Source organism: Vigna radiata, unplaced genomic scaffold, assembly GCF_000741045.1.
Source record: "Vigna radiata var. radiata cultivar VC1973A unplaced genomic scaffold, Vradiata_ver6 scaffold_133, whole genome shotgun sequence".
NCBI lineage: Eukaryota > Viridiplantae > Streptophyta > Magnoliopsida > Fabales > Fabaceae > Vigna > Vigna radiata.
The window spans coordinates 390,067-404,523 of record NW_014543257.1 but is presented as its reverse complement, the minus strand read 5'-3'; the positions used below and the strand labels follow the sequence as shown (position 1 = coordinate 404,523).

At 33.6% G+C, this 14,457-nt stretch overlaps 2 protein-coding genes across 2 annotated transcripts; both read left to right on the top strand.

Moving 5' to 3' along the window:
• Positions 1-6,562: 6,562 nt before the first annotated feature.
• On the top strand, positions 6,563-6,883 carry LOC106753436. The gene has a single exon (XM_014635245.1). It carries the CDS (start codon positions 6,563-6,565, stop codon positions 6,881-6,883), a length of 321 nt encoding a protein of 106 aa, XP_014490731.1.
• Positions 6,884-10,697: 3,814 nt separating this feature from the next.
• Positions 10,698-13,835, top strand: LOC106753459 (probable sugar phosphate/phosphate translocator At3g11320). Its single transcript, XM_014635270.2, has 4 exons — positions 10,698-11,439; positions 12,563-12,666; positions 12,805-13,033; positions 13,301-13,835. The coding sequence occupies exons 1-4, from the start codon at positions 11,005-11,007 to the stop codon at positions 13,451-13,453; spliced, it is 921 nt and encodes a 306-aa protein (XP_014490756.1). The 5' UTR covers positions 10,698-11,004; the 3' UTR covers positions 13,454-13,835.
• Positions 13,836-14,457: the final 622 nt, after the last annotated feature.

Genomic DNA, 14,457 nt, shown 5'->3' with positions numbered 1-14,457 from the left:
AATATGTTTTGTTATTTTTTATTTATTAGTTAATTTATAATATGTGTTAATGTATTTAATTTATAATATTTTTGTTTTTTTCATTTATTATTTAATTTTTATTATGTTTTGTTACTTTTTTATTTATTATTTAATTTTTAATATTTTTTAATGTATTTAATTTTTTACTTAATTTTTAATATGTTTTAATGTATTTAATTTTGAACTTTATTTATAATATGTTTATGTTTTTTATTTATTATTTAATTTTTAATATGTTTTGTTCTTTTTTTATTTATTTTATAATTTATAATTTGTAATATGTAATGTTTTTTTTATGTATTATTTAATTTTTAATATATGTTGCTTTTTTTATATTTAATTTTGTATTTGTGTTGTTATTGTTATTAGATTGAAGAATATTTAGTGATAAATTTATCGTAGGTTGTGATTAATATTATAATATGGATAACTATCCATTTCAATTAGTCCATTCTCAAACGAATTCGAGTTTTGTATCTGAAATTTTTTTCTTTCACAAGTAAAGTGGCTGAAGGAGATTATACAAATAAGTTTATTACAAATCAAATATTCCTTTCATGTAATAATTTAATTGAATGAGTTCAAAGGATTGTATTCGATATAAGATTTTTTGTGGTTATTATAAGATCTAAAATCGCAATTGGTGAAGCTAAAAGAAAGATGTTTTGTTAGGTTGTGAAAGGAGTGAAAAGTATAGAAAGTATAAAGTTGATGTTCAACGTAGTATATCCGGGACAAGAAAATGTGAGTGTTCATTTAGGTTGAGAAAAAGCACGACCTAGACTACTCTGAGGTGTTTGCACCAGTGGCTCGCATGGAAACTACCAGATTGGTAATTTCTATGGCTAGTGCAAGGGAATGACCATTATATCATCTGGATGTTAAATTGGCTTTTCTTCATGGACCATTGCAGGAAGAGGTTTATGTGCAGCAACCTTCTGGCTTCATTGAGAAAGGAAAGGAACATCTGGTGTATAGGCTGCAGAAAGCCTTATCCGGGCTTAAGCAAGCTCCAAGAGCTTGGAATAAGAAGATTGAATCTTAATTAATCAAGCAAAAGTTCATTAGATGTGCGGCTGAGCATGGTTTATATGTGAAGGGAGATTTTGTGAAGGAGTTAATCATCGTTTGCCTATATATGGATGACTTTCTTGTCACTGGTTCTAATCCAGGATTCATAGATGAGTTCAAGAAGGTTATGAAAGTAGAATTTTAAGCTACTTTATGGGTATTGAGTTCACATGTACAACTAATGGTTTGGTGCTACATCAAAAGAAATATGCAGGTGAATTACTGAAACGGTTCAATATGCTGGAATGCAATGCTGCAAGAAAACCCTATGTAAGCAAATTTGAAGCTAATGAAGGATGAGGTTGAAGAAGATGCAGATGAAAGAGAATTCAGACAGATAATTGGATCTCTACGGTTTTTGTGCAATAGCAGACTTGATCTTACGTTTAGTGTGGGGGTGATTAGCGGGTTATAGAGAAAACTAAAGAAAACACACATGATGGCTGCAAAGAGGGTGTTATAGTATATCAAAGGCACAATGGACTGTGGTGTATTATTTCCTATTGGAAGGAAGAAAGTTGAAAAAGAAATAACAGGTTACTCGGATTCAGATTATGGTGGTGATCCAATTGAGAGAAAGAACACCTCAGGCTATATCTTCATGTTGAATGATGCTCTTATTTCTTGATGCTCTAAAAAAACAATCAATGGTGGTACTCTCAAGTTGTGAAGATGAGTATATGTTAAGACTTCAACATGTGTACTGAATCGTATCAAGTAATAATAGTTTGGTAAGACCAAGTACCGTTTTCCAAGAGACTCATGACACTAAACAATTGTGTTTTTTCTTAACTAATCAAGACTGAGAAGAACAATTTTAGTTGTTTAGAATGCATAATGCAGAAAAAGTAAATATGAATGCAATTGTGATCAATTGAAGATAAACGCAAAAATGAATTATTGATTTTACTGTGGGATGAATATGTTGTTGGGGTTTAGACTTCACCTAATCACTTTCATGCATAAAAGAATTCGTCTTCTTCATTAAATGTTAATACCACTTTCTAAATTACTTAAAACTCAATGTCTCGACGAAGAAAGTCTATCCTTAATTACTAGGTCACAATGTCTTGCATCCCTAATAATTAATTCTGCATTACGATTAGAAGCTTAAGATAACCAAGCGTTATCCCTATGTCTAGGAAATAGTTCCCTTGGGAGAGATTCTCCAGATCATGAATTGTAAGATATCTGTCGATACTCATGCAAATCATACATCAGGCCATGAATGAGTTAAACAAAGCAAGCATTGAGCAAAGAAGAATAACCCTAACAATTAATGAAAGAAGCATATATAAATCAAAATCAATTTAAGTACAGGAGGGGTTAGAGGTTACATCTTCCCTAATAACAAATGAGATTAATTCTCCATCGTCATGAAGAAACTAGGTGTACAATAGGATGGAAGAGATAGAAAAACCCTAGAAAGAGAAGAGGAGAGCTCTCACATCCCCAAACCTGCCTTCCAAGGGCAAAACAAATGTTTCTGTGCTTATGCCATCAAGAGATACCAACCATAGGGCGTACAAGTTCTTAAATATAGCAAAATTATAGTCCAAGCCCATTAAGGCTGGTGCTCAGTGCCCCAACTTAGGGCAGTCGGGAGAGCTTGCAAGAGGAGTGGTGCTCAGCGCCCTCAGGAGGGTGCCTAGGCATGGTGTGGCAGAGAAAGCTAGCGCTCAGCGCCCCCGAGAAGGGCGCCCAGGCGTGACTGCAAGACTTCAGCACTGAGGGCCCTAGAAAAAGGCGCTCGGGCGTCCTGCAATCTTCTTTGACCTTCTTTTCTGGTGCTTTCTCAGTCCTTTCTAGGTTTCAACTCCCTGGTACTTCAACTCCTCTTCCAAATCATTCCAATTTCCTACAAAATCAAGAGAATTAGTGATAAAAATCATAAGTTCTAACCTCAACTCTCTTTATTCACAACTGAAGCAAAAACATGAGATTAAGCAAGTTTCTAAGTCAAAAAGGGTTCATTTAGTATCAAAATTAAGTCATAGGTAATGGTGAAATCAACCGTTATCACAACCCCAAACTTGAAACTTTTCTCAATGCTTTTTCTTTTTATGTTCGCAATTCTTTCAAATTTCTCAACAACCCCAAACTTGAACCTTTCTCCATACCATACAAATAATCTCAAATCAACTCAAGGTAAAGATTTCAAAAAGGGGTTTTCACATTTTTAGGCTTTAAGGTTCAAAGGGTAGAACAAACATTGTTCTTTTATTGGGCTAAAATGATGTATTGGTTTATATGGGAAAAGAACAAATGGCCTTCATCATTTGTAACAAGCAAGCAAGTGGTTCAATCATAAAAACTTAGGCAAAATCAATCATGATTCTAAATAAATAGCATATAATAAATCAAAGACTCTGGAGTTCAGTATCTCACAGGTTAATTCAAGCTCCAAAATCAGATAAATATCTTGCTCAGCATATCAATCATGATTTAACCTCATGCATATGTTTCATATAATTATGAGCAACCACCTATTTATAAGGTAAATCATGCATCATCTCAACATCAATTAATACAATAAAGCATCACAAAGCAGTATTACTTATCATAAACAATAGTTCATAGTCAAACCATTCAGCACAATTCATTTAAGCCGAGTACATCACATCCTAAAAACTAAATTCAATACATCAAAGAGTCCAACAATGCATAAAAATAAAGAAATATCTTGTTCTAGTGATATCATAACATCCATCAGTAGATGTTATCCTCTGAATCTTCCAGCATCCATCAATAGATGTGAATCTTTCTCATCAACATTCATCAGTAAATGCCAATCTTTCTCATCTTCATCAACATCCTTCAGTAGATGTTGTTAGTAACACCCATCACTAGATGTTGTTAGTAACACCCATCAGTAGATGTCTAATCACAAAACATCCATTGGTAAATGCTTAATCACATAGCATCCATCAGTAGATGCTATTATTCCTCATCCTTATCATAGCAACATCCATCAATAAATGTTATCATTTAAATCTTCATCATAGCAACATCCATTAGTAGATGTTGTCATCTGAATCCTCCTAGCATCCCTCAGTAGATGTTGTCCAGCATCCATCAATAGATGCTGTCATTACTGCAAAGCAAAATTAAATCCAAACCACATAAATAATCAATTAAAAAGAAAAGGTCAGAAACTAGGTTTCCTCCGAATAAGCGCTCGTTTAATGGCATTAGCTTGACCCCATTAAGCTCAATCCGAATTTCTGACGTTGGTGCTCTTCTCTCTTTCATAACACCAACATAACTTCAACAGCTTCCTAGTCACCATCTTTACTCTCCTTGAATAAGGAGCCTCAATCTCAATAACTCTGTTTTCTTTAATATCTTTAATCACCTATAACCTATTCTTGTATCTCAATGGATTGCTAGGTTTGAGTTCCTCATCTTCATGCACAGAGTCTTGGTGAACTAGCTTCTCTTCATTATCTGCCTTCTTCATCCATTGGCAGTCTTCTCTACTTCCAGATCTAAAAAGAGAGGTCCTGATGATCTTGTGCTCCTAGTACGAATTTTATCCTGCATATACTAAAGAACATTGCACTAGAGCACCCAATTAGCCCAAAAGAATAAAAAAAAAATAGTAACAATTTATTTATTTATTTGTTTATTATTATTTTTTAGGGCTAATTGTGTCCTCTCTAGTGTTTTGTTCTCTAGTGTATGCAGGATACAATTCAGACTAGAAGCAAGAAAAGTTCTGAACCTCTTCTTACAGGATTGGATGGAAGTAGAAGGAGAAGGAGAATAGGAACGTCAGAGAACTTTTCCCTCCTCCTGAGACGCTTTTACAACCTTCACCTCAAAGATCTGACTAGGAGACTAAAAACATGGACAATCATGGTGAACTGATGGCAATAATGGTAGACGTACCTTGGCAGCTTATACAACAGTTAATGGCCCTTGTCACTTTAATAGCATTGCAAGGCCGAGGATTAATTCTACGAATATGGAGATGAAGTCTGCTCTCACTCAACTAGTAAAGAGCAACCAATTCAATGGATTGTCACATGAAAATCCATATGCGCATCTAACCATGTTCAATGAGATATGCAATACTGTGAAGATCAATAGCGTGTCAGATGAAGCTATTAGACTTAGCTTGTTCCCATTCTCTTTGGGAGGCAACGCTAAAATGTGGTTGAACTCTTTTCCTGAGAACAACTTTACTGAGTGGGAAGCCGTGTTATGAATAAATACTTCCCATAATCAAAAGTTAATAAAGGTAAACAAGAAATTTCTTCTGTTAGATAGGGCATGGAGTAGACATTAGGTCAAATGTGGGACATATTTAAAGGCTTGTTGAGGAAGACGCCCACACATGGCTTTGATGATCCTATAATAGTCATTCTATTCCTTGGAGTACTTAGCTCGCAGCCAAAATTGATGTTGGATGCCTCAGTTGAAGGTAATATCAAATACAAGACTCTAGAGGAAGCCTATGAATTGATTGAGAACATGACTACTAATGATAATGAGATGCATAGTGAAAGCAAAGCTCAGTTTCAACAGATATCTTCAATTACAATCTCAAGATGCTCTGTTGGCTCAAAATAAGATAATGACTCAACAATTAGAGACCTTAATAAAGAAAATCTCTTAACTACCAAAAGAGTTGCAGAATGTCTCTCAAGCTCAAAATCAACTTTGTGAGCTATGTGGTGGAGATCATGTGAACGGACAGTTTGACATGCAAGCTAATACCCAGGAAAAAGTAAACTATATGGGTAATCAGTGCCACCCAGGTAATTTCAACCAAGGGTGGAAACCTCACCCATGCCTGGGTCAAGGGCAAGCTGAGCAATGTAATAGACCACCACAGTAATAATGACAACCACAAACCTCCTTATCTGAAAGCATGGCAAAGATGGAAGACACCCTTCAATAATTCATGCAAGTGTCCATCTCCAATCAAAAGAGCATTGAAGCTACCATTAGAAACTTGGAGATACAAGTTGGCCAACTGGCTAAAAAGTTGGAGGAGATGCCTGACAGGAGTTTTGGGACTAATACTGAAGTTAACCCCAAGTAGGAAAGCAATGTCATTATCACTAGAAGTGGAAATATATTAGATGAGAGAAAAGAAAAACCTAAGTTGAGTGAAAGAAAATATATGAGTAATGAAGAGAGAAAAAGTAAGGTTGGGAGAAAGAAAGAAAAAATGAGTGATGAGGGAGAGAAAAAGGAAAAAGAAAAGGAGTGAGAAGAGAGAGAAAAAGAAAAAATCATTGAGAAGCCCCTTCCTTATCCGAAAAGTTTTTCAAAGATTGACAAAGAGAAGCAATTTAGGCATTTCATGGAGATCTTCAAGCAATTGGAGATTACTATGTCTTTGACAGAAACACTCCAACAAATTCCTCCTTATGCGAAGAACATGAAGTAATTCCTCAGCAAAAAGAAGAAATATCTGGATCAGGAAACAATTGAAGTGTGGGGTAATTGCAATGCCATCATGCAGAAGACTTTCCCTCCAAAATTTAAAGATCCGGGGAGTTTCACCATTTCTTGCACCATTGGAAGCAATAATATAGGGAAGGCTTTTATTGATTTAGGGGCTAACATCAACCTGATGCCTCTATCTATGCTTAAAAGGATTGGTGGTCTTGAAGTTAAGCCAACAAGAATGATGCTTCAGTTGGCAGATAGGTTTGTCAAATATCCTTATGGTGTGGTAGAAGACGTGGTGGTGAAAATTGACAAATTTCAATTCCTTGTGGACTTTCTAGTGATGGAGATGGAGGAAAATGCAAAGATACTGCTCATCCTTAGATGACCATTAATGAATACGACCAAGGTTCTCATTCATGTAGATGATGGATTGCTAACATTGAAGGATTAAGAGAGAAAAGTAACTTTCAATGTCTTTGAAGCGGAGCAACCAATTCAAGAAAAACAGACTGGTCTTAAAACAACAAATGAAGTTCTATCAGTGACTAGTTTACCTGGTAATGGTAAAGCTGCCAAGACGGTCAAGAGGAATCATAGTTGTTTCTCTTCAAAAGTGAAGGAAGAGGATAGAGATAAGGAATAACTAGTTCACCAAGACCATGAGCTAGAAAATAATGAACCCTACCTCGGCAAACCAGTGAAATTCAAGAACAGGTTATGGGTTATTAAGGATATTAAGGCGAATGGAAGTTTTGAGATTAAAGAACCTTATTCTAGGAGAGTGAAGATGGTGACTAGGAATTTTTTTAGATTTTGTTGGTGTCATGAAAGGAAGAAGAACACCAACATAAAAAAATTCGGACTGAGCTTAATGGTGTCAAGCTAATGACGTTAAATAAACGCTTACTAGGAGGTAACCCAGCTTTCTAAACTTATTTCTTTAGTTTATGTTCAAAATTTATTTTGTTTTAAATGGTGGTTTGTGATGTACTTGGCTTGAATTAACTGTGCTGAAATGGTTTATCTATAACTTTTGTTGGATGAGTAATATTGTTTTATGATGCTTTGTTGTATTAATTGATGTTGGGATGATGCATGATTAGCCTTAGAAACAGGTGGTTGCTCATAATTGATTGAAACAGATGCATGAGGATTAACTGTGATTAATATGTTGGGCAGGATGTTTATCTGATTTTGGGACTTGATTAGCCTGTGAGAGGATTGAACTCCAGAGCTTTTGATTGATTGAATGTTCTTGCTTTGAAATCATGATTGACTTTGCCTAAGTTTCTATGATTGAACCACTTGTTTGCTTGTTACAAATGATCAAGGCCATTTGTTCTTTTTCCCATATAAGCCAATACATCATTTTAGCCCAATAAAAGAACAATGTTTGTTCTACCCTTTGAACCTTAAGCCTAAAAAATGAGAAAAATCCTTTTTGAAATCTTTACCTTGAGTTGAGTTGAGATTATTTGTATGGTAAGGTTTAAGTTTGGGGTTGTTGGGAAATTGAAAAAATAATGAAAATAAAAGAGAAGCATTGAGCTAACTATTGAGCAAAAGAAAAGAAAAGAAAAAGACAAGAGAAGAAGAAAAAGAAAGAAAAGCTCAATGAATGGGAAGTTGGGATTAAGTGAAAATGGTTTCTCAATTGTAAAGGGAAAAGAGAGATGGTATTTAAATGTTAAATTATTAATTGTGCACTTTCTTAACTCAAGGATTTTGTTGTCTAGAAAAACCAAATTTTCTTCTTAGCCCAGCCACATTACAAGCCTATAAAAGACCTTTTGATGATAACTTGCTTGTGAGTGTGTTTGATGGTGTTTAAATGAAAGGCAAAGTTGATTTATGTGACATTGTGATAGTAGAGTGTATGAGACACCAACACTTCATTATACACATTTGAGCTTGAGTGAAACACTTTTCTTGGTGAGGAATAATTCATGCACTTTATGATTACATCTTTGATTGGTTGTTGATCATTCATGAGGTTAGCATCTATTGTATATTCTGTGATTATGTGAGCACCACAGTGAGCTTGATAGGCTAAGGCATCTGTACGTCTTGACTGACATTTTTATGATAAGCTGATATGAGTGATTACTTGTCCTAGAAAAAGTGTTTTGTGATATGTTGAACCATTAAAGTGTTTTAAAACTAAGTTACATTTTGTTTTGCTTGAGGATAAGCAAAGTTCTAAGTTTAGGGTTGTGATAACGATTGAATATATTATCTGTGACTTAATTTTGATACTAAATGAACCCTTTTTGACTTAGAAACTTGCTTAACCTCATGTTTTTGCTTCAGTTTGTGAATAAAAAGAGTTGAGGTTAGAACTTATGATTTTATCACTAATTCTCTTGATTTTGTAAGAAATTTGGATGATTTGGAAGAAGAGTTGAAATACCAAAAAGTTAGAACTCAGAAAGAACTAAAAAAGCATAAGAAAGGAAGATCGCAGAACGCTTGAGTGCTCTTTTGATTTTTGATATTTAAAAAAAAAATTAATTTAATGTGAAATTAATAAATAATAATAATATTGATGACAAGAGTGATTTTTTAATTAGTATAAGTGATAATATAAAAATCATTAAAAAATAATGATGATTTTATTACTCAAAACGTTTTCAATTAAAACAACAAAACTCATTCATCCATTTATATTATTTATCTAGAATATCATTTTATATTGATTATAAAACATCAACTTTTTAACATGTGAAAACAAAGTAAAATGACATAATAATTTGATTATTCAATTAAAAAAATATTAATGGACATGTATTTAATTAAAAAAATATAAATATTTTCTATTTACTTAAAATATTTAAATTTAGGAGGGAAAACTAAATTGGCTTAAGAAAAATATTAATGAAGAAGTACCTTAAAGGTGCATACATAGATTGAGCCAAATGTTCTTGTGATTAACTTCAAGGCCGGCAATTTAAGTAGCTCCACTTTCTTGTCAGAATCTAATTGGATTTGTGGTATTAGCTAAAATGTTTCTTTGTTCTCCACGGATACATTTCTAGTGATGTGACTCCTTCACAATTCAGATATACTATATAAACAATTAAATCCCTATGTCTATTTTCTTCAACATTAATCAAAACATGCTAAAATTTCAAGTTCAGTTACCAAATAACCAGGACTCAAACAGTTAAATAACATATTGGATATCTGTTAGGCCAGTAAACTCAACAGATAAACAATTAACAATTCCAGCTGATTGATAAATAGAATTCTTAAGATATTTATAAAATAATCAATAATAATAACAGTAATTTGATTGGCAAAGATTAATAATTATTATAGTCTTATTTTAATATTTATAAATGTGTTTGACGAGAAGGTTAGACAACTAATTTTTATTAAATATTAGGTTAAAACCATTTAGGCGTTTCTATTTTTGTAATGTATTTCCAATTTGGTTTCCTTCTTTTAAACCTTCCCAATTGAGTCTTTATAAGTGTTAATTTGAAACAAATTAGCCCCTGCTGTTAAAAATTGTGTAGAGGAGAATGGGAAAAATTTGAACACCTCTGCACAATTTTAACACCTCTGCAAAATTTTAACACCTCAAAAGGAGAATTTTAACCACGTCATCTACCTATCTCTGCACAATTTTAACAACGTTAACGATTTTTAACAGCAAGGGTTAATTTGTTTGAAATTAGCAGTTATAAGGACTCAATTGGAAAAGTTTAAAAGAAAGGGACCAAATTGAGAATACTTACGAAAATAAAGACACTTAAATGGTTTTAACCTAAATATTATTATGTAAAGTCATTAACTTAAGGATCTTAATGTGAAGTACCTTCTACACGACTTGAAGAAAAGGAGACAGAACACGTAATTTAAATAATGAAAAATCATCCGAAAACTCATCTAATATGCGAGGACAACTTTAAACGTTTTGAGTAAAACATCTTAACACCTACCTGAAACACAAGTTTTTCTCATCTACTTTATTGTTTTTTATAAAAGTAATTTAATTCCAAAAATTAGTTCATTATACAGTGTGTATAAGACGCTGGCAAAGCACATTTTGGTGCCATTCTTTTCCTATTACCAAATGGACAATTAAGTTGTAGTGAATATTTTTACTATAATATTAATAATTCTAAAAGAAAGTTTGCATCCATTTACTATAATATTCATATTTTTACTATAATAAGTTTGATGGCACAAATCTTCATAATAAGACCTCTGAGAACTTCATACCAAATGGCAAGTTCAGTGTCAATTCGGGAGCTCTGAAAACGAACGTGAACCCACCAAAATGACGAAACCACCCTCAGCATTATGAATAATCCCATTTTCTGCATGCACTTGGCATGAACGCTGCACCTTCCTACAATCACCTTTCTCCTTCTTCTTAATTACCAACACGTTAAACTACCACCACTGTTCCCCAATCGCAAAACCCCGTTTCTCGTAAAAAAAAAAAAAAAAATCAAAAACCGTTTTGCCGTTTATAACCCGCCGGGAATTGACTAAAGGATGAACCAAATTCCGTGGGCAACCATTGGAGTGGTGACCGGCTGGTACAGTTCCAACATCGGTGTGCTCCTTCTCAACAAGTACTTGCTCACCAACTACGGCTTCCTGTTCCCGGTTTTCCTCACCACGTGTCACATGCTCCTGTGTTCGCTTCTCAGCTACGTAATTTCCGTAACGGACATGGTTCCGTTGCAGAGCCTGCGCTCGCAGAAGCAGTTCTGGAAGATCGTCGCGCTCAGCGTCGTTTTCTCCTTTTCCGTCGTCTGCGGCAACGTTTCGCTCAGGTTCATTCCGGTGTCGTTTAACCAGGCCATCGGCTCCACCACCCCCTTCTTCACCGCCGTTTTCGCCTACGCTGTCACCAGCAAGAGAGAGGCCTGGGTGACGTATGCCACACTCTTGCCTGTTGTCACAGGAGTCATCATTGCCAGCGGGGTAAACAATTTTCCTCTTCGATTATTCTTTTGTTTTGGATTTCGAATCGGATTCCTGACTTTTACAATACACAGAAACAGTTAATTCAATGTTTTTGTTAATTTACTCTGTTAAATTCAGGGATTTTGTGTCATAATAACAAATGATGATAAAAAGAAAAATTGAGTTTCAGAAGGGGGATAAAAGTATACATTTTGGTGTAAGAGAAATTTGGAGACGGTTTACATTTGAAAGTACAATAGAGTGAATTTCTATTTGTTTTGTGTTAGTGTGCATATATGTCTAAGTTTGATTTGAGAAATTGAAGAGCTTAGATACTGTAATGGAGAAATTTTCGCGTTCTTCATTAGTTTGTATACCAGGATAACAACTTTTTCAATTTATTGGGTTGAAAAGTTATTGACTAAAAGACTCTTAGATTTGTCTTGCTGTGTGCCGAATAAATTAGAAGAATTTGAGCGTTTTTTAAAGTGAAAATATAATAGAAAAATTCTCTAAAACTCTAGATATTTGAGAAATAAAAGAAAGTTAAATATATTATCAAAGAGAAATATAAAGAAATAAGGAGAAAGCTTGTTAAAGTGTAACATCTGCTTCACGTTACGATGTGAAATTCATTCTTGACATTTTTTGTTTTGATAACTTTAGATATTTGAGAATTATTTTTAGAACGGCTGCCTTGTCAGAATTGAGCTCATTTCAAATTATTTGTCTATGAATTTGCTTGCATAATTAACCAGGGTGATCAGTTGGTGTTGTTGTTGAGATTATTTTAAGGACACATTTCCTTCACATTCAATGGTTTAAAATCACTTTTATGAAACTGCAAAAATAAAGGGTACCTAACCCAGAAGTCAGTTCAATGAGGGTGAAATTCTTAGTTGCCGTTTCCGGGGGATTCGAGTGAATGCACGCTTATCAAACACCTTGAGCTCAGTATTACAATAAGAACGAATGTTTCATGAGTGACAGTCCATATTTTCTTTTTATTTCTTAATCTTAACTATTCTAATGTTCTTCCAAACCATCGCATCAAAAACATTTGCTAACATGACTTGTTTTCTAAGTTCTCCAGGAATCAATTTGTTTTCCCCCAATCTCACATTTAACACTTATCTTGCAGGGTGAACCAAGTTTTCATCTGTTTGGATTTGTAATCTGTGTTTCATCGACTGCTGCCAGAGCATTCAAATCAGTGCTTCAGGATATTTTGTTATCCTCAGAGGGGTAATGATTTTATCTGCTTTTTTCTTATTTTCGCAAGATGATTGATACAAGGAACTTCTAGGTTCTGAATTGCTCCGACTGCTACTGTTCTATACTTCTGTTGTAAACCAACATAAAGATAACTCTGATGATTTGCAGAGAAAAGTTGAATTCTATGAACCTGCTGCTTTACATGGCTCCTATAGCAGTGATGGTCTTACTTCCTGCAACATTGTTTATGGAGGGAAACGTGGTTGGGATCACAATAGATCTTGCCAGAAAGGATATCAGAATTTTTTGGTATCTGCTTCTCAGTTCTTCTCTGGCATATTTTGTGAACCTGACTAATTTTTTGGTGACGAAACATACAAGTGCACTAACACTTCAGGTATGTCCTAATGCCACAATCCTAAATTTTTCTAAATGAAATAACTTGACAAATTAAGAACTCCTTTCAACATCTTACCTGCATTTCGCATACTAAATTCTAAAATGAAGCCAACGACATTTGTTGAGCATCCTTCTGAAAACGTTTCATTGCTCTGTATTTGAATGGACCAAAAGAATTTAACTTCTAGTTTTCTTGGTATTTGGAAATGAACCACTATATCAGTGTCATATAGTGAATCTAAATGACACTATTGCATCTGTCCAGGTATTAGGAAATGCAAAGGGAGCAGTTGCTGTGGTGGTCTCAATTTTGATATTCAAAAACCCCATTTCAATGATGGGGATGTTTGGGTATGCACTCACTGTCATTGGAGTTATATTGTACAGTGAAACCAAGAAGAGGTATGGCAAAAGTTAGAAAATTTAACTACATCACTAAAAGCAGAGTGTGATTTACCACAAGCTAGAGCACCAACAAGTTATGTATATAATGATGAACTTGCAGCAACCATTTTATTACACATGAACACAATTTTTATCTTTTTTTCACTCCATATTTCATTCATTGCAAGCTGAGGGAGTGAGTAGTCACACTCCCCATAAACATTTTTATGTGGAATTGAGATTCATGCCTAGTTAGACATTTTTACTTTGTTTTGCTTTTATTCCTTCAAACACTGCAATTTCCCTTTCACAACATTTTAGAAAGGAACTCCAATAATGTAGCCAGGGAGTATCCAATCACATACATGATATGCAAGTTTTATACTTATATTCTACTTACTAAATTTTGGGCAAATGTTAACAATACTTTCTTCTGCAGTTTTGTAACAAAAAAACGGTAGTTTAAAATGCTTCTCACAAAGAAAAATAATAATGAATATCAGTAAAAAGATAGGCCTTGTCCCATTCGTGTGGTCACATCTTTTTATGATAATAAAATACAATGAATGTAGTCATATTGTTTTATATGACTATTACTATAATAAAAAAATAATTACTAAAATGTAGAAATGTAAATTTATAATAAATTTCTGTATAAAAATAATTACTTATTAAAGAATTAAATTATTATTTATTATTTATTTCAATAAGTGGAAACTGCTATCATAATTTAAGCGTATCTCTATCTATTTGTATTAATGTCATATGCTTAAATAATTTTATTAAAATAACTTCAGTTTCAATAAATAATTTATTTTCATCTGCAACGTATATAAACAGTGATGTAATTTACTTGAAAATAATTAGAAATACAATATAGTGTTTCGTTAAAAAGTGAGAATTATTAGTTAATTTAAAGAAAACTACTGTAATTGTTTTTGGAATAAGAGAAGTGTATTAAGAGTATTGGCCAACTAACTAATGACAAAGATATGAATAAATGCTTTAAAATATTCTAAAAATCAGTGTTATGATGCA